This window comes from Bubalus kerabau, chromosome 17, assembly GCF_029407905.1.
Source record: "Bubalus kerabau isolate K-KA32 ecotype Philippines breed swamp buffalo chromosome 17, PCC_UOA_SB_1v2, whole genome shotgun sequence".
In the NCBI taxonomy this organism is placed as follows: Eukaryota; Metazoa; Chordata; class Mammalia; order Artiodactyla; family Bovidae; genus Bubalus; species Bubalus kerabau.
This window is the reverse complement of record NC_073640.1, coordinates 54,217,457-54,235,964: the sequence shown is the minus strand read 5'-3', so window position 1 is coordinate 54,235,964 and position 18,508 is coordinate 54,217,457. Positions and strand designations below refer to the sequence as shown.

Sequence of the window (18,508 nt, the reverse complement as noted above, 5' to 3'; positions counted from 1 at the left end):
CGGGGGCGGGGCCGCGGGGGCTCGCTGCCCACCCTGATTCTCACGCCCTCTTTGTTTCTCTGCCCCTTGGCCTTTTTCTCTGTTCTTCTCCCCCTTCTCTCTCTCTCTCTTCTCCCTCCCAACTCTTTCCCTGTTTCTGTGACTTGTTTTCTCTCATCTTCCCTTCTGTTTTCTTTCTTCTGATCTTTGTGTTTCCCCTCTGTCTCCCTTTGTCTATATCCACGCCCCGCCCCCCCACCCCCACCCCCGTCCTTTAAAATCGTTTTTGCCTGGCTTCCCTGGGGTTTTCTCTGCCTCTCTTCCATTTCTCCTTCTGTCTGTCTCCATATTCATCTTTGTGTCTCTTTGGTTTATCTCCTCTCTCCCTGTCCCTGTCTCTCTGTCTCTCTCCTTACCGTGCCCCTCCGCCCCAACCGCCTTCTTCAACCCCCTTCCCCGCAGTTGCCTCCAGGGGGACTTCTCGGGGCCTCTGAGTGGGGGGAACTGCTCCCTGTGGGTCGGGGAGGGCCTGGGTCTGTCTGTGGCCCTCCCTGCCCGCTGGGCGTATGCCCGCTGTCCGGATGTAGACGAGTGCCGCCTGGGCCTGGCGCGGTGCCACCTGCGGGCGACCTGCCTGAACACACCTCTCAGCTACGAGTGTCACTGCCAGAGGGGCTACCAGGGCGATGGCGTCACTTACTGCAACCGCACGTGAGTGGGGCCTGGGTTTCCATGGAGACGTCGGCCCAGGGCGGGTCCGGGCGGAGACGCTGGGAGGAACTGATCCTGGTGTTAGGCTGCCTTCCCCGGAGCCAGCCTCCCCAGTGAGCCTTGCGTTTTTACCTGGCAGAACAGGCCCTCATTAGAGCGGCAGGGTCCTCAGTGTTACACAGTTACTGTGGAGACGGGTCACCCTTGGACTGGAGGCCACGGTTGCCATAGAGATGGAGGAGGACCAAGTTGAAAGGGGTTTTCACAGAGAACAGATCACCAGTGGTGATATTTGGTTTCTATAGAGACAGGAGTTACTACACGTGATGGGGTTACCTTGGAGACAGGGCCACCCACGGAGTCCAGGATCCTGGAACAGGCAGTAGCTTCTGATGGTGTTGCTATGGAGATACTGGGGTGGAGCCGGGAGGGGGTGGATGCCTTGGGGGCTCCAGGCCTGCCCATCCTTCCCCCACCCCCGCCACGCCCTCTCAGGTGCCTGGAGGACTGTGGCCACGGTGTGTGCAGCGGCCCCCCAGACTTCACCTGCGTGTGTGACCTGGGCTGGACATCGGACCTGCCCCCTCCCACACCGGCCCCCGGCCCCCCCGCCCCCCGCTGTTCACGGGACTGTGGCTGCAACTTCCACAGCCACTGCCACAAGCGGGGGCCTGGCTTCTGCGATGAGTGCCAGGGTGAGCAGCCAGCCCGCTGGCCTCGGGCACCTCCCCGGGGCTCCTGAGTCCCCACCCCCAGCTCCAGGTCCCTCGGTCCCACTGCCTGTTCAGCGCCCGCCCTCCCTCCTGGGATCTGCACTTCCTCCTCAGTCTGGGTCCCAGTTGCCCTGCTTTGAGCTAGGTGGGGTCAGACAGGGTCGGGCTCCTTCCTGCCTTGGCCCCTGACCCTGCCTCCTGCCTGCGGGGACCTCCACAGACTGGACATGGGGGGAGCAGTGTGAGCGGTGCCGGCCTGGAAGCTTCGGGAACGCCACGGGCTCCGGAGGCTGCCGGCCCTGCCAGTGCAACGGGCATGGGGACCCTCGCCGAGGCCACTGCGACAACCTCAGCGGGCTCTGCTTCTGCCAGGACCACACTGAGGGTGCCCACTGCCAGCTCTGCTCCTCTGGCTACTACGGGGACCCTCGGTGAGCCAGGGGCCAGCCAGGCCGGGGTGCGGGGCAGGGACCTGGCGGCCAGGACAGGACTGATCTGACGCTGCCTCTCCTCTCTCCCCCCAGGGCAGGTGGCTCCTGCTTCCGGGAATGTGGGGGTCGTGCCCTCCTCACCAACGTGTCCTCAGTGGCACTGGGCTCACGCCGGTTTGGGGGGCTCCTGCCTGCAGGTGGCGGGGCAGCAAGAGCGGGGCCTGGCCTGTCCTACTGTGTGTGGGTTGTCTCGGCCACTGAGGTGCTGCAGCCCTGTGCCCCAGGGACCCTCTGTCCCCCGCTTACCCTCACCTTCTCCCCCGACAGCAGCACCCCGTGCACGGTGAGCACCAAGGGCGCTCATGACGGGCCCACGTTCCCCCACCCAGGGGGAGCCTTCAGACAGACCCTGGCCCCCACGTCCCTCCCAACTCTATTCCTCAGGCCCCTACCCCTCTGTTCCTCAGCCCACAGACCCTCCCACTTCCCAGGCTGCCTCCTGTTTCCTGGACCCCAGTTTCCCATTCCCCAGTCCAGGCATGGTAAACGTTTGTACCTTGAGTGCCAACTCTGATTGATTGATAGTGGCTGCCAGGATCTGTGTATTGAGAGACTCCATGCACAAGTGCCTGATTGATTAACCATGTCTGCTGTCAACACAGGCATGGGAACGGTGGCCTCCATGCCACAGCGTGACAGTCAAATTAGGTGGTTCAAGCAGCTTTTGCCCCCGTCTCAGATTGCTCTCTCTTTTTGAGCTCCTCTCCTCCCAGACCCCAAGCATCGCTTTGTCTCTTCCTCATCATCCCCTGATCCTTGACTCCTCACCCCTCCAGCTGAGCTACGTCCTGGCCTTTGATGGATTCCCACGCTTCCTAGATACTGGTGTCGTCCAGTCGGACCGTAGCCTCATCGCTGCGTTTTGCGGCCAGCGGCGGGACCGGCCCCTCACTGTGCAGGCCCTGTCTGGTATGGGCACTGGGGGAATGGGACCGCTGTCCTGGACTGTCCTTTGTCCCTGTACCTTGCTGCCTGAGGTGGGCTCAAGACCCAGCCTGACTGTCCCAGCAACTGATTTGCTGGGTGATGCAATTCCTTGCCACCTCTGGGTCTCAGTTTCTTCAGCTGAAGATTGTACTGCCTGGGTTGTGTTTCTGGAAAGAAGGTCCAAGTGGGGGACACAGAATGTAGCTGGTGTGGCCCCTGAGCATCTCCTCAGCCTAGTGGTTCTCAACCAGGAGTGACTTTGCCCCTTGGGGTATTTGACTATGTCTGGCAATGTTCTGATTGTCACCATTGGAGGTACTACTGGTATCCCATGGTTAGGGGTATCCCATGGGTGGGGGCCAGAGATGCTACTCTGCAGTGAAAGGGCCCGCATTTGAAGTGCTTCGTAAAACCAAGTGGCTGCAAGGCTGTGAGAGGGCAGAGTTGGAGTTGTTTTGCTGGCGATGGCATGCACGCCCAGACCCTGCACAGCGAGCTTCTAGAGCTGAGGGGTCCTCTGTGTCATTTCACCCAGCAAACGTTTACTGAGCACCCAGCTGTCAAGCTGGGCCTGCCTGGGCTCCATGCTGGGTGTGTTGAAGGGAATCAGGGACACAGGCACTGCCTTCATGGACTCACAGCAGAAGGGGATGTGACAAACAGCAGTGAACAAATTATAGTCAGAATAGTGACAGTTTTTTGAGAAGGAACGAGAGGAAATGGAAAGGACTGGGGACCTGGCCTGTCTGGGGAGGTGAGGAAGGATTCTTTGCAGAAGTGAAATTTTACTTGAGGCCTGAAGGGGGCGGTGTGGGCAAGGACGACTACTGAGGGAGGCATAGCAGATGCCCACCCAGGCTCTGAGACTCGGTGGTAAAGAATCGGCCTGCCAACGCAGGAGACGCAGGTTCGATCCCTGGGTCAGGAAGATCCCCTGGAGAAGGAAATGGCAACCCACTCCCTTATTCTTGCCTGGGAAATCCAGTGGACAGAGGAACCCTGCAGGCTACAGTCCAGGGAGTTGCAAAGAGTCGGACATGACTTAGCGACTAAACAACGACAAACAACTCCCTGTTCTGAGAATAGGAAGCTGGTCAGTGGTGCTGGAGTGCAAAGAGCTGGGAGGGTGAGAGGTGATGCGGTCAGAGAGCCCACAGGCCTACCGACTCTGTATTTTTAAAAAATATTTATTTATTTGGCTGCACTGGGTCTTAGTTGTAGCACGAGCTTAGTTGCAACATGTGAGCTCTTAATTGGCAGCATGCAGTTAGTTGTGGCGTGTGGGATCTAGTTCCCTGATCAGGGATCGAACCCATCCCCCCTGCATGGGGAGCGTGGAGTCTCAACCACTGGACCACCAGGGACGCCCAACCCCTGTCTCTTTAGATATCACTTTGTTGCGGCCTTGTGATGAGCCTTGGACTCTCTCCTCCAACAGGGCTGCTGGTACTGCACTGGGAGGCCAATGGCTCCTCATCCTGGGGCTTCAACGCCTCCGTGGGCTCTGCCCGCTGTGGGTCAGGGGGCCCCGGGAGCTGCCCTGTCCCCCAGGAGTGTGTGCCCCAGGATGGGGTCCCAGGTGCTGGACTCTGCCGGTGTCCCCAGGGCTGGGCTGGCCCGCACTGCCGCATGGCTGTGTGTCCTGAGAACTGTAATGCCCACAACGGGGCGGGGACGTGTAATCAGGTACGGGTAGAAGAGGGCAAGCCAGGTGGGACGGGGGTGGAGGTGCTAATCAGGGCAACCCCCCCAGCTGCTTCTGCTGTCCCCCAGAGCCTGGGCGTGTGCGTCTGTGCTGAGGGCTTTGGGGGTCCTGACTGTGCCATGAAGCTGGATGGTGGGCAGCTGGTCTGGGAGACCCTCATGGACAGCCGCCTCTCAGCCGTGAGTTATGGATGCCACTCCCCAGGGAGGTGCCGTGCAGCGCGCCTCCTGGATCATTCTCCCAGCTCCACTCCCCAGACTACCCCCAGAGACCCTGTACCCAGCCTGCCACTTGGTAATGACCTTGCCTGAGCCCTCCTGTCTGCGCCCCACCCCCAGGACACTGCCAGCCGCTTCCTGCACCGCCTGGGGCACACGATGGTGGAGGGACCTGATGCCACCTTGTGGATGTTTGGGGGCCTGGGCCTGCCCCAGGGGCTGCTGGGAAACCTGTATAGGTGAGGACAGCCCTGGGGAGGTGGGACGCTTGAATGACAAAAGGTCACCTCAGGGGAGGCTGAGACGCCTGTCCCATAAGAGTCCTCTGTGGGGGGGTGCAGAAAAGTCTCCACAGGTGTACCCACAGCACCCCAAAGGATGCTGGGATGCTTGCACAGGAGGCTTACCTCAGGGGCTGGGGTGCTTACTGGGGTGGTGGTACCCCAGAGGATGGCACAGTGATTGTCATAGGAGGGTCACCTTAGGGGTGTTGGGGTACCTGCCAAGTGGGGGGTGATCCCAGGGGATGCTGGGGTACAGTGGGGGGACGTCACCCCAGGGGGTTATGGGCTGACTGCCACATAATGAGGCTGCTTTTTTGCATCTTGGCCCCAGGTACTCAGTGAGTGAACGGCGGTGGACACAGATGTTGGCAGGAGCCGAGGATGGGGGCCCAGGCCCCTCCCCTCGCTCTTTCCACGCTGCTGCCTACGTGCCTGCTGGCCGTGGGGCCATGTACCTGCTGGGGGGGCTCACAGCTGGGGGCGTCGCCCGGGACTTCTGGGTCCTCAACCTCACCACCCTGCAGTGGCGGCAGGAGAAGGTGAGCATCTCAATCCCCAGGTCCCCACAGCCAGGCTCCAGCAGGGATGGCAAGAGCAGCTCCAGCCATCCTTGCCCCCGGAGGAGGATGCTTCCTCCTGGGGCCCCAGCACAAGTCCCAGAAGTTGAATTTCCCTGGCCGTCCTGGGTCACACTTAATTCCTGAGCCAGTCCCCAGCCAAGGGGATGTGACCCTCTGGGTGGCCAGGCTGGGACACAGTCCCCTTGTTGAGCTGGTACACTCAGCCCTGTGCAGCCAGAGTAAGAGCCGGGGAGCAAGGGCTTCCCAGAGGAACCCCAAGCTATTCCCACCTGAAGAAGTGACACCAAGCAGGCAGAAATAGTGATAGGTCTGCTTGTCTGCCGGGACCATGACTGGTGGGAAGGCCTGGGGTCTGACCTGTTCCCCCTTAGCGGTTCAAGGGGAGAATGGGGAGCTCTGAGCCTTGCTTCTACACACAAAATGACCCCTGATCTCTGCCCCTCTCCCTGGTGACCTCCACCTTCATCCCCCAGGCCCCTCAGACTGTGGAGCTGCCAGCCGTTGCTGGTCACACACTTACTGCCCGCCGAGGCCTATCTCTGCTCCTGGTGGGTGGTTACTCCCCGGAAAATGGCTTCAACCAGCAGCTGCTTGAGTACCAGCTGGCTACTGGCACCTGGGTGTCTGGGGCTCAGAGCGGGACGCCCCCCACAGGTGGGCCTGGGGACAGGGCACGGCGTGGGGGCTGGGCACAGCGCTTTTGACTCTTGACCGTCCTCTCTACCCGCTCCTGTACTCTGTGGTCACTGCCCCCTACACCTGTTGTCTCTCTGTGTACCCCGTCACTCACCCACCTTCTCAGGATGCTGTCTTTTGAGAAGTTCAGTTTCTCTCCTTACCCTTCCCAGACTTCATGAGAAGCTGCCCCACCTCCTGCCTAGTAGCAATGGGGCACTTTCCCTCTCCCAGGCTCTAGAACACTGCCCCTCAGGTATTTTCCTTTCTCTCCCTCTCCTCTTTCTTTCTTTCTTTGGCTACACCGGATCTTAGTTGTAGCACATGGGATCTTTCGATGTGCTGCACGGACTGCCTAACTGTGGCGCACAGGCTCAGTAGTTGTAACATGAGGGCTCTGTAGTTCCATGGCCTGTGGGATCTTTGTTCCCCAACCAGGAATCAAACTCTCATCCCCTGCATTACAAGGTAGATTCCTAACCACTGGACTACCAGGGAAGTCCCTGTCCTTTTCCTTCTGCATTCTTTGATCACTGTCCCCAAGGTCCCTCTGGTCACCCTGTCTCCCTCTTTTCCCTTTCCCAGAGTCTCCAATGGCTGTTCTTTAGCACTGAAGGGAGAGGGAGGTGTTGAGAAAGGCTCCCAGGTCTCCGGCATCAGGGCCTGGTAGGGTGGTGTCGTGGTCACGAGAAGGGGAGCCCGGAGGGCCTTCTTGACCCCCGGCCCTTACCCCAGCCTCTGTGCTCACTCTCCCTGCACCCCCAGGTCTCTACGGTCACTCTGCTGTGTATCACGAGGCCACCGACTCCCTCTACGTGTTCGGGGGTTTCCGCTTCCACGTGGAGCTGGCAGCCCCATCCCCTGAGCTCTACTCCCTGCACTGCCCTGACCGCACCTGGAGTCTGCTGGCCCCTTCTCAGGGAGCAAAGGTCAGGAAAAAGGGCCAGAGAGATGATTCAGCTGGGGGGAGCGGGAGGAGGGCCCCTCCTTTCCCAGTGCCGCAGGGAGTGACTCAACCCTGGATTCCTACTCTGCCTCCTTTCCAGTTCCCTCCACCCCGCCTCCCCCAAGTCTCCCCTTCTACTGCTGACCTGGAAGTAAGAATCTTCCACCAGGAGATCAGAGGCCTGTGTTCTGACCTGGTGCTCCCATACTCTGGGTGTGGCCCTGACAGGCCCCTCCCCTTCCTGGCGCCCCCCAGCTATGAAACAGGGAGCTGAGGTCTCTTGTGCTTCCGCCTCCAAGGCCAAAGGAGTCAGTGTGAGTGACAGCAGGAAACCTGGGTGCCTAGAGACAGCTGCATTTTCCATCCATGAACAAGTTTCCAAGCCCTTCTTGGGGCTAGACTGCAAGGGAGATGAAAGTATGAGCCTCAGCAGGAGACCCCCCAGTCCAGCTGGCGAGGTCACACAAGAAACCAGGGGTTCATCTCAAGCCATCCAGGCTGGCTTCCTGGGGAACAACATGGGGCATGAGGGTTCTGGGGGTTCACAAAAAGGAGATGGCGCTTGGGTGGGCTGAGAGGGAGCAGAGGACGTGGGCTCTCACAGGCCACCCTGCCACGTGTCCCCCCAACAGCCCCGGCCCCGACTCTTCCACGCCTCGGCCTTGCTAGGGGACACCATGGTGGTCCTCGGGGGGCGCTCAGACCCCGACGAGTTCAGCAGCGACGTGCTGCTCTACCAGGTCAACTGCAACACCTGGCTCCTGCCCGACCTCATCGGTGAGTCCGCCGCCCTCCCGGGAGGCCCTGGGGCCACCAGGGGGCTCTCTGGCCTGGCCTGAGACCCCCACTCATTGGCAGTCCTGTGGACCCCTTCAGACCAACAGGCAAAGCTCCCGTCCTCTCCACATTATCTCAACACCCATGGAAACACCCTCCTTTCCTTTTTTTTTTTTTTTTTAGGAATGTTTTAAATTCTGATTATGAAGTTGTGGTAGATAATTCGTAATAAAGGAGGAAAAGTATCCCCCGTAATCCCATTCTCTACAGATGACTGTTATATGTGAGGGTGTTTCCTCTCAGTTCATAGGCTGGCAAGGGGCTGTATCCTGCCTTTGTATTTCATTTGACCATTGTATGTGACTGACTGTGTTTCTGTCTCTGTCTCCTTTTCATTTTGTTTCTCTCTCTGTTCCTCTGTCCCTAGTTCTCTTTTGCTTTTAATCTATCTTTTCCACCACTCTGTGACTGTTTATTTTTTTAGGATTTAAAAAAGTGTAGGTGCTCTGTGATGACCTAGGTGGGTGGGATGGAGGTGGGAGGGAGGTCCAAGAGGGAGGGGATATATGTATACAGATAGCTGGTTCACTTTGTTGTACAGCAGAAACTAACACAACATTGTAACGCAGTTACATTCCGATAAAAATAAATTTAAAAAATGAAAATTTAGGGGAAATTCACGTAACGAAATTAGCCACTGTCAAATGAATTAAGTGACATTCAGTACCTCCACAACGTTGTTCACCCACCACCGTGGTCTGGTTCCACAAAATTTGCCTCTGTTTATATTCCACTCTTTCTGTTCTTTTTCCTGTTGATGTGTCTCTCTCCCTCTTTCTGTCTTGCTGTGTGTCTGATTGTCTTGTTCTGTTTGGCCTTGTCTATCTTCTCCCTGCCTTTTCTTGTCTGTCTCTGCTCTTCTTAGATTGTCTCTCTGCCCAGCGTCCCTCTCTGACTGGCTCCTGTGAGTGAATCTCTGCCTCCAGCCACCTGTTCCCTGTCTCTGAACTTTCTGTCTTTCCCCAGGCCCAGCCTCGGTGGGACCGCCAATGGAAGAGTCTGTGGCTCACGCCGTGGCCGCAGTAGGGGGTCGCCTGTTTATCTCAGGAGGCTTTGGGGGAGTGGCCCTGGGCCGCCTGCTGGCCCTGACCCTGCCCCCTGACCCCTGCCGCCTGCTGCCCTCGCCCGAAGCTTGTAACCAGACTGGGGCCTGTACCTGGTGCCATGGAGCCTGCCTGTCTGGGGACCAGGCCCACAGGTAACCGTGGAGACTGACAGCACATGGGTGGGTGGTACTGGTGCCGTCCAAAGGGGGCTCTGTGCTGGGCCGGGCTTGTTGGGGAGGCCTCAGGCAGGTACTGTCTGGTCGGGACACCGGCTCCCCTGGGAGAAGGGCCGGCTCATCACAGGCGGGGCAGGCATGGGGAGTACCCGAGTGGGGAACCCTGTTTGTGGGCTGGGGCAGCTGAGTCTGAACTGGGCCCCAAATGACCAGCTTGGGGTCGTTTAGACCACAAAGATTCAGAAGTAAGGCTTTGTCTAGTGGCTTTTAGAAACACCTGAGTTGGGGAAGACTGAGCCTGGAGAGGTGGGTGGGTCTGCTCAGAGAGGGCTCCAGGGCCCAGCCACCCTGGGCTACATCCAGCTCCGGAGACTCCTTGTCTGTAGTTTGGGAATCCAGGCATCTCAGGAGGCTGAAAGTACTTTGCTGGGTTTAGCACAAACTGTACTGGCCGCAGTTACCCTTGCTGACATGAGGCTACTACTGGGCTTTGTTTTGTCCCGTTACCTGTGTCACCGTGTGTACTACAGACTATTATAGGGTCTGATTTTTAGGGTGCTCCCCCAGACTCTGCTTGGGGTGTTACATAACAGTGGGTACACCCACTGCTTTTCTAAAACCTAGAAAATTCTGAAATGTGTATGCCTTCAAGGATTTTGAGTCAGGGATTGCGAGCCTCCACGTGGGTGATGGGGAGTCACCGAAGGGGTGAGCAGGAGAGGGCAGGGGTGGGCTCATGGAGGAGGGGATGGGGAGGGGAGGCTGCAGGTGGAGGCCTGAGAGGAGGAGCCTTGACCTGGGCAGGGGGCTGCAGAGGTCGGGGAGGAGGGGGTGGTCAGGGAAGAAGTTAGGAGACAGAGGCCTCCATGGGCGGAGTGCCAGGAGGACATGGGGTGTTGTCCAGTGTCTCTGGCCTGGGATGACAGGTGGCCGTGGGACTGTTACCAAGTGAGCTCAGGAGGGGCCGGTCTGGGAGGCCTGTGCTGAGGCCAGTTTGAGATGGACCTGCGGGGCCTGCAGACCAGTGTCCAGGAGGCACCAGGGAGGGGCGCTGGGTGTGGGGAGGATGGACCCTGGCTGAGCGTGATGGGCCAGGCCTCCCGCCTCTCCAGGCTGGGCTGTGGTGGTGCCCCCTGCTCCCCTATGCCCCACTCCCCCGAAGAATGTCGACGTCTGCGGACCTGCAGCGAGTGCCTAGCCCGCCATCCCCGGACCCTGCAGCCTGGAGATGGAGAGGTGAGTGATGGGGTGGGAGGGGTGGGGAACATGTTTCAGGCACCATGGGGCTGTTCACCTGGGGTCAAGTGGCAGTGACTGAGACCGGAGGGGTGCTGGGGGCCCTGACAACCCCTCTGAGCCAGTACCTCCCCCGCAGGCCTCTGCCCCCCGCTGTAAGTGGTGTACCAACTGCCCCGAGGGTGCCTGCATTGGGCGCAACGGGTCCTGCACTTCAGAGAATGACTGTCGCATCAACCAGCGCGAGGTCTTCTGGGCCGGGAACTGCTCGGAGGCTGTGTGCGGGGCGGCCGACTGCGAGCAGTGCACCAGGGAGGGCAAGTGCATGTGGACGCGGCAGTTCAAGAGGACGGGTGAGCGCCAAGGGCTGCTCCCAGAGAGGAGAGTCCAGGGAGCCTGGACTCCTGCTCTAGGGACGCCAGGGGCTCAGCGGCCTGGTCTGAGGGGGCAGGTGGGGAGCGGGCAAGGGACCTGGACCCACTTAATCCCTGCGCCCCCAACCTCAGGGGAGACCCGCCGCATCCTTTCGGTGCAGCCCACCTACGACTGGACGTGCTTCAGCCACTCGCTGCTGAACGTGTCCCCAATGCCGGTGGAGTCATCGCCCCCGCTGCCCTGCCCCACACCCTGTCACCTCCTGCCCAACTGCACCTCCTGCCTGGACTCCAAGGGTGCTGACGGGGGCTGGCAGCACTGTGTCTGGAGCAGCAGCCTCCAGCAGGTACCACACCCGGCCAGGGGTGCGGGTGGGCCTCCCCGCCCCGCTACGTTCACCTTTCTCACCACCGCTGCCTCTGCCCCAGTCCTCCTCCATCTGCTTAGGTCTGCTCCCACCGTCACACTTGCTCTTCCTTCCCACTTTCTCTCCCCACATCTTTCTTCCTTCTTTGTCTTGTTCTTTTTTCTTTTTTGGCCATGCCACGGGACTTGTGGGGTCTTAGTTCCCCAACCAGGGATTCAACTTGTGCCCACAGCAGTGAAAGCGCAGAGTCCTAACCACTGGACCACCAGGGAAGTCCCTGAATCTCATTGTTCAAGTGTTTTTAGAGACCTCAGTCTCTGCCCTAAACCCTGGTGACTGGTAACTCCCCTAAGTCACCCCATTAACATAAACTTAGGTGTAAAGGGGTTCCTCGTGAATAACGAAAGACGTCCCCATCACTCAGGAACCCCTGTGCATTTTAGTAGCTCAGTACCAGGAACCCGGGACAAAGACCAAATATATTTGGTGTCATGCCACTCCATCCCATAGGAGGGTTGTCCACATTAGATGGGAGAATTATTTAGAGCCTGGAGCAGTGCCTGCTCTTCAGTAGAAACTCAGTAATACCACCCCGCTACGTCCCACCCCCTGGGAAGATCTCCATCCTCAGCTGTCTGTGCCACACGGAGAGGGTCAGTGCAGCGGCTGGGGGTGGGGGTTGCTTCCTGTGGGGGCGCTCAGTGTGGCTGCAAGGGCAGAGGCCCCCTGCGGTGGCTCCTCTAACAAGCAGAGGCCTCTCTCATCCTCAAGTCTGGGCTCCTTCTGGTGATACAAGGTCTCCCTAAGTATTTTTGAGGTTGGTATTATTTGTCTTTACTGGGATTCCAGGGACTGGAAGACAACACCAGAGAGCCCGCAGGCAGCTGAGGAGCTGGGAGGCGGGAGGGAGTGGTGGGGCGGCTGAGTGGATAGCACGGAGCTGAAGCTGCGTGGGAGTGTCAGAGGGCCGCTGCCACATCTGACTTCTGGGAGAAGCAGTTAAAAACTAAAGTGTATTGGCTCAGGGATTTTTTTAAAGACATAGGCCAAGGGGACTTCCCTGGTGATCCAGTGGCTGAGACTTCACCTTCCAGTGCTGGGCTGCGAGTTTGATCCCTGGTAGGGAACTAACATCCCACATGCCTCGTGGCCAGAAAAAAAAAAACCAACTAAAAACATAAAAAAATACCACTGCGCATCCACCCCAGCAACAGATCAAATGTAACAGGTGTGCAGACAAGACCTGTTGTGCTGTGGCTCAAGGGCAGCCATGTTGTAACTGTTAGACTTTGTTCTGAATGACTTTGGCCTCAGAGCCTGGGGCAGGCAACAGGGTGCTGTCTTCCCCGCTGACTGGCTGGCTTCTTCCTTCCTTCCCTTTCTCCTTTCACCAAATTCATCACCGAGCACCTTCCTTGTGCCAGGCACTTTGCCAGGCGGTGGGCATAGGTCAGCAGACAAGCTGGGATCCTGCATCTCTTCCAGAAAACGCAGTTAATGGTGTTGGGCAGCATCGCAATGGGCCACTACAGTGGTCCCAGAAGAGAACACTGGGCTGACTGGAGCCTTGGGCTTCTCTCGGCCCCCTTCCCGATGGCCCTGCTGTCTGCCAAGGGGGGCACTAATTTTAGATCTGAAAGCCTGACCTCGAGGAGAATTTGGCTCCAGCTGTTCAGCCAGGGTCAGCTCATCACTGGCGTAGACCACACTGGGTTCAGAGCTCCGGCCACAGCAATCAGGGTTTTCTATTTCAGGATTGCACAATTGCTTTGTTTCTTCCTGAGTACGTCCAGACAGACAGCCTAGACTAACCCCTTTCCCCTTGTACTTTACTTAAGGCCAGAGCTGTAAATAAAATGCTCTCACACAGTGAGGTAAGTTCCTGACCTCATTGCATACCCTGTCTGAGTGCCCGGACACAATAAGTGATGGTGTGTGAGCTGCATTGCAGCCCCTGACCACAGACCTCAAATCCTCCCAGCCAAGGGCAGGAGGGTCCTGTTGCCCCAATGGCTGGGTCCAGGTTCTTTTTTTTTTTTTTTTTTTTTAAAAAAAAGTGGGGTTTTTTGGGCCACTCTGTGCCTCATGAGGGATCTTAGTTCCCCAACCAGAGATTGAACCTGCAACCCCTGCAAAGGAAGTTCAAGGTCCTGACCACTGGACCGCCAGGGAGGCCTCTTCCACGTTCTAAGAGACTATGGCTGGCATCCCCCTTCCTGAATCTTGTTTCTGTGTCCACCTGGGACCATTGCCTTTCTTTGATTATAAGAAACGGCTGTATCCCAAGCCAGGTGGTAGAGAGGGCTCACTGCACCAACACAGTGGTGCGTCTGGTAAGGTGGGTGGAAAGTGCAGCCAGGCACTGGAGACGGAGCCTGGAAGGCTGCCTCTCTCCTAGTCTTTAGTGTGTGGGTCTCGTCTCTGCTGCCTTCTGCCTCTGCTCTTTCCTCGCCCTGCTTCCTCTGCTGTCACTTGTTCATCCAAATGGCCTGGCCAGCCCTGGTCCACACAGTCTAGTTTTAAGGCTGTCCCTAGCCTGACTTCCGGTCTGAACTTCCAGTTCCAAAGGCTGAGAAGGGAGGATGCAGTGGCCCCAGGTGATGTCCGTTTTGGCCCACCTGGTTGTGGCCAGCAGGGGTGAGGTCTCTGAGAAGAGGGTGCGGCCCAGGGAGCTCCCCAGGACATGTGTGTCTGACGCTCTTCCTCTGCCGTTTCTGCTCCCCTCAGTGTCTGAGCCCCTCCTATCTGCCCCTGCGGTGTATGGCCGGAGGCTGTGGGCGGCTGCTCCGCGGACCCGAGAGCTGCTCCCTGGGCTGTGCTCAGGCAACCCAGTGCGCCCTGTGCCTGCGGCGCCCCCACTGTGGCTGGTGTACCTGGGGGGGCCAGGATGGGGGCGGCCGCTGCCTGGAGGGTGGACTCAGTGGCCCCCGTGACGGTGAGACAGATGGCTCTGGGGATGGGGTAAGGGGGGCCGGCCCATTTGGGTTCCAACATGGGGGTTGGTGCAGAGAATGAACTTGCGGGCCCTCACAGGTGGCGTTCAGGGAAAGTGGGAGCAAGGGCCAGGGTGGCTGGGTGGGAGGTACAGAGGACCTTGCCCCCCAGCAAAGCCTGATATCCTCATGTCAGGGCTGACGTGTGGGCGACCTGGGGCCTCCTGGGCCTTTCTTTCTTGCCCCCCGGAGGACGAATGTGCCAACGGGCACCATGACTGCAACGAGACCCAGAACTGCCACGACCGGCCCCACGGTTACGAGTGCAGCTGCAAGGCAGGCTACACCATGGACAAGTGAGGCTCCAGCTGGACCAGGGCTCTGGTGGGGTTGAGGGGAGCAGGCCAGACCGACCGTGGAGTGGGAGAGCCTGTGAGGAGCAGTTAAGGATGGGGGCATGGACCCAAGCAGGATGCAAGGAACCACAGTCCAAGGTGTGGAGGAGGGCTTGAGGTAGGCGCTCGGTCCAGGGAGGGCAGGTTGGTATGCTGGTTTGAGAGGGTGCCCTGGAGTGGGGGCTCATCGCTCCCACAGGAGGTTCTGGGCTGGACCCAGGAGCAGGGCAGTGATGGGACAGACCTGGGGCGGGGTGGACTAGTGGAGAAGAGGGTGGGTGGCCGGGGTGGGCTCTGAGAAGCTGTGAGGACCCTGACGCCAGCCAGGTCTGCCCTGCGGAGGGGGCGGCTGCTGCCCTGCCCTGACCCCCACCCCCTCCCCCCAGCGTGACGGGGCTGTGCCGCCCGGTGTGCGCCCAGGGTTGCGTGAACGGCTCGTGTGTGGAGCCCGACCACTGCCGCTGCCACTTCGGCTTCGTCGGCCGCAACTGTTCCACGGAGTGTCGCTGCAACCGCCACAGCGACTGCGCCGGCGTGGGGGCCCGCGACCACTGCCTGCTCTGCCACAACCACACCAAGGTGGCCGCCCGGGGTTTCCAGGCCTGCCCCCCGCCCTGCTGGCCTTCCGCCTGCGCTCAGGCATCTCGAGCCTTGTCCCAAGCCCCAGTGAGCTAGACGCAGGGAGGAGATGGCATAGCCCCATCTCGGGGGGGATGAGAGGACAGTGGGGACACCTTCTGGGGCTGTGTCACAGTGGAGTGCCTGGAAATAGTGTGACAGAGTTAGTGCTGGGCCAGGGAGGGTGAACACGTGGAACAGCATTTAGGATCAGGTAGGGAATGGCTTTCCGAGCTCAACACCCTGGACTGAAGGGGACTGAGACCCCGTCACTGGAGGATGCAAGTGAAGGTGGAGGGTTAAACGGTAGAGGGGCTGGGGTGGTCCAAGCCAATGCCAGAGCTGCTGCTGCCTTCCCACGGTGCTCTCAGAAAGTGAAAAGTGTTAGTTGCTCAGTTGTGTCCGACTCTGCGACCCTGTGGACTGTTGCCTGCCAGGCTCCTCTGTCCATGGAATACTGGAGTGGGTAGCCACTCTCTTCTCCAGGCCAGGGATCAAACCCGAGTCTCCTGCATTGCAGGCAGGTTCTTGACTCTCTGAGCCACAGGGAAGCTGGGTGCTCTTAGAACCTCCCCCCACTCTCACACCCACCAGGACCCTTCCCTCCCTCTGACCACTCTGTCCCTGGTTTCCAGGGCAGCCACTGTGAGCAGTGCCTCCCACTGTTCGTGGGCTCAGCCGTTGGGGGAGGGACCTGCCGGCCCTGCCACGCCTTTTGTCGCGGCAACAGCCACGTCTGCGTCTCCAGGAAGGAGCTTGAGATAGCCAGGAGGGAGCCGGAGAAGTACTCGCTGGATCCAGATGAGGTGAAAGAGGCTGGGGTCCTGAGCTCCTGGGTCTGAAGGAGGAGCGGTCTGGTCCGTGTTGGTTTGTGATCGCCCTGTCCTCCCTTGGCCAGATTGAACACTGGGCGACAGAGGGTCCCAGCGAAGATGAGGCTGTGTGTGTGAACTGCCAGAATAACAGCTACGGGGATAAGTGTGAGAGCTGCCTCCACGGCTACTTCCTCCTCGACGGGAAATGCACCAAGTAAGTGGAGGCGGGCCTGGGACCTCCGCCTTGCCCAATAGGAGCAGCTCTGAGAGCCAGAGTCCTCTCCCCAGTCCTCAGCCCTCAGGTGGGAGACCTTCCACCTCAGAGGCTGGTGCTGAAATGCAGGCTGCTGAGCAGCCCTGGTGGAGACCGTTGGGCAGAGAGACGGCCCTGGGATGTCTCTGGTGGGCCAGTGGTTAAGAATCCACCTTCCGATGCAGGGGACGTGGGTTCTATCCCTGGTCCAAGAATTAAGATCCCCCATGCTGGGGAGTAACTAAGCCTGTGCACTGAAACTTGAGAGCCCACATGCCACAACGAAGACCCAGTGCAGCCAAAAATTAAAAAAAATTTTTGAATTTAAAAATAAAAAATAGAGAGGACCCTGAGGAAGAGGCCTCACGCCAGTCTTCCCATTCCATCCCCTTCCTTGTGACCCTGGAGTCCATCCAACCTGGGTCCTAATCCTGACTCGGCCACTGAACAGCTCTGTGGCCTTGGGGTAAACGGCTTGACCTCTGTGAGCCTCAGCTTCCTCTTCTGGCCTCACGGATTGGAGCTTGTGTTTACAGCATCCAGCCTGGCCCCTGTAGGTCATGGGAGCTCTATAACCTGCATTTTCTTCCCTCTCTTCAGATGCCAGTGTAATGGCCACGCGGACACGTGTAATGAGCAGGATGGGACAGGCTGCCCATGTCAGAACAACACAGAGACGGGCACGTGCCAGGGCAGCTCCCCCAGTGACCGCCGAGACTGCTACAAATACCAGGTATGGCTGGAGATGCAAGTTATGGGTCAAGGGCCCCAAGCCCAGAAGAGGTCCAAGTTGGGATGAGGCAGCCTGGCTCAGGCAGGACTGACAACATGGTTCTGGTATCTGTGGTCCTGGGGATCAAGGTCAGCTTGATAAACTGATCCCTAGTCAGTGTCAGGCCCTCAGCGTGATACTGGGAACCCAGAAATGAACCTCCTGGGGGCTTTAAGGGTGGTAAGGAGACAGACTCCATTATAGGTAGTCACAACTTAAAGATGGCAAATGCTGGAAAACTCGTATCATAGTAGCTTGAGCAAAAAACAAAACGTGGCTCTAAGAACCGAGTTCTGGAGTCTGCCTTCAGGACTGGCCAGATCCAGGTGCTCACACCTGGGACTGACCAGGGTCAGTCCAAGCTGCAAACCCAACCAGCTGTCTGACCTGGGATAGGTGTCACCCAGGACCAGTTTTGCTTTCTTGATGCTTAATCAAAAGGCCTGTTGGTCTTTGTCTGAACAGACAGCGTTGGAGATGAGTTCAGACCTTCTCCTCCAGCAGCTCTGTTTGGGGGCTCTGATTAAGCGGTTTCTTTCACTTCTAATGATAGCAGTTGTTGCTGTTTAGTTGCTCAGTCATGTCTGACTCTTTGCCACCCCATGGACGGTAGCTCACCAGGCTCCTCTGTCCGTGGGATTCTCCAGGCAAGAATACTGGAGTGGGTTGCCATTTCCTTCTCCAGGGGATCTTCCTGACCTAGGGATCAAATCTGCGTCTCCTGAATTGGTAGGCAGATTCTTTACCACTGAGCCACCTGGGAAGCACCCCGTGATAGCAGTGGTAGCTACTACATAGGGAGTGCTTGCCACTGAGCTGGAGCTATGCCACAGATACAGCGGAGACAGCGCACACATGGAAGGCTCAGGAAGGCTGTGCTGGGGTCTCAGTGAGCTGTGGGCAGAAGAGGGAGAGGCTCAGAGACCTGTCCTGGGTCAAACAGCTGCTTGGGTTTGGAGCTTGGACTGGCTCTGGTCAACCTCAGAGACTGAGCGATTTCTACTGGACTGCAGGAATCAAGTGAGCTGTTATCCATCCACTGATTCATTCCGCACGTATTAACTGAGCACCTAGTTATGCCAGGCACTATGCAGAGCGCTGGGACACAGTAGGGAACAAAACAGGCAAAATGTTCCGTCCTTCCCTGGTGGCTCAGACGGTAGAGAATCTGCCTGCAATGCAGGAGACCTGGGTTTGATCTCTGGGTCAGGAAGGTCCCCTGGAGAAGGAAATGACAACCTACTCCAGTATTCTTGCCTGGAGAATTCCATGATCAGAGGAACCTGGTGGGCTTGAGGTCGTAAAGAGACAAGCATGACTGAGTGACTTAATGCTTTCACTTTCTGGGGAACTCATGGAGAAGTCCAGCAATAAACAGAAAAATAAGTCAAGACACGCAGGGTGTTAGTGATGAGCAGTAAGGAGGAAAATGAAGCAGCAAGGAGGGCTCGGGGG

The 18,508-nt window shown here is 58.4% G+C and overlaps 1 protein-coding gene across 3 annotated transcripts in view; it reads left to right on the top strand.

The window, feature by feature from the left end:
- Nucleotides 1-18,508, top strand: part of MEGF8 (multiple EGF like domains 8) — a 44,516-nt gene that overhangs the window by 18,862 nt on the left and 7,146 nt on the right. For all 3 annotated transcript variants that reach the window (XM_055551941.1, XM_055551940.1, XM_055551943.1), the window contains 22 exons: nucleotides 442-690; nucleotides 1,186-1,385; nucleotides 1,624-1,834; nucleotides 1,928-2,177; nucleotides 2,671-2,803; nucleotides 4,260-4,507; nucleotides 4,595-4,705; nucleotides 4,865-4,983; nucleotides 5,360-5,567; nucleotides 6,083-6,263; nucleotides 7,050-7,213; nucleotides 7,863-8,007; nucleotides 9,034-9,265; nucleotides 10,402-10,525; nucleotides 10,665-10,878; nucleotides 11,032-11,246; nucleotides 13,995-14,202; nucleotides 14,397-14,556; nucleotides 14,982-15,174; nucleotides 15,849-16,019; nucleotides 16,112-16,242; nucleotides 16,882-17,014. In XM_055551941.1, coding sequence (XP_055407916.1) covers nucleotides 442-690; nucleotides 1,186-1,385; nucleotides 1,624-1,834; nucleotides 1,928-2,177; nucleotides 2,671-2,803; nucleotides 4,260-4,507; nucleotides 4,595-4,705; nucleotides 4,865-4,983; nucleotides 5,360-5,567; nucleotides 6,083-6,263; nucleotides 7,050-7,213; nucleotides 7,863-8,007; nucleotides 9,034-9,265; nucleotides 10,402-10,525; nucleotides 10,665-10,878; nucleotides 11,032-11,246; nucleotides 13,995-14,202; nucleotides 14,397-14,556; nucleotides 14,982-15,174; nucleotides 15,849-16,019; nucleotides 16,112-16,242; nucleotides 16,882-17,014 — 4,000 coding nt within the window. The remainder of the gene's footprint in view (nucleotides 1-441; nucleotides 691-1,185; nucleotides 1,386-1,623; nucleotides 1,835-1,927; nucleotides 2,178-2,670; nucleotides 2,804-4,259; nucleotides 4,508-4,594; nucleotides 4,706-4,864; nucleotides 4,984-5,359; nucleotides 5,568-6,082; nucleotides 6,264-7,049; nucleotides 7,214-7,862; nucleotides 8,008-9,033; nucleotides 9,266-10,401; nucleotides 10,526-10,664; nucleotides 10,879-11,031; nucleotides 11,247-13,994; nucleotides 14,203-14,396; nucleotides 14,557-14,981; nucleotides 15,175-15,848; nucleotides 16,020-16,111; nucleotides 16,243-16,881; nucleotides 17,015-18,508) is intronic.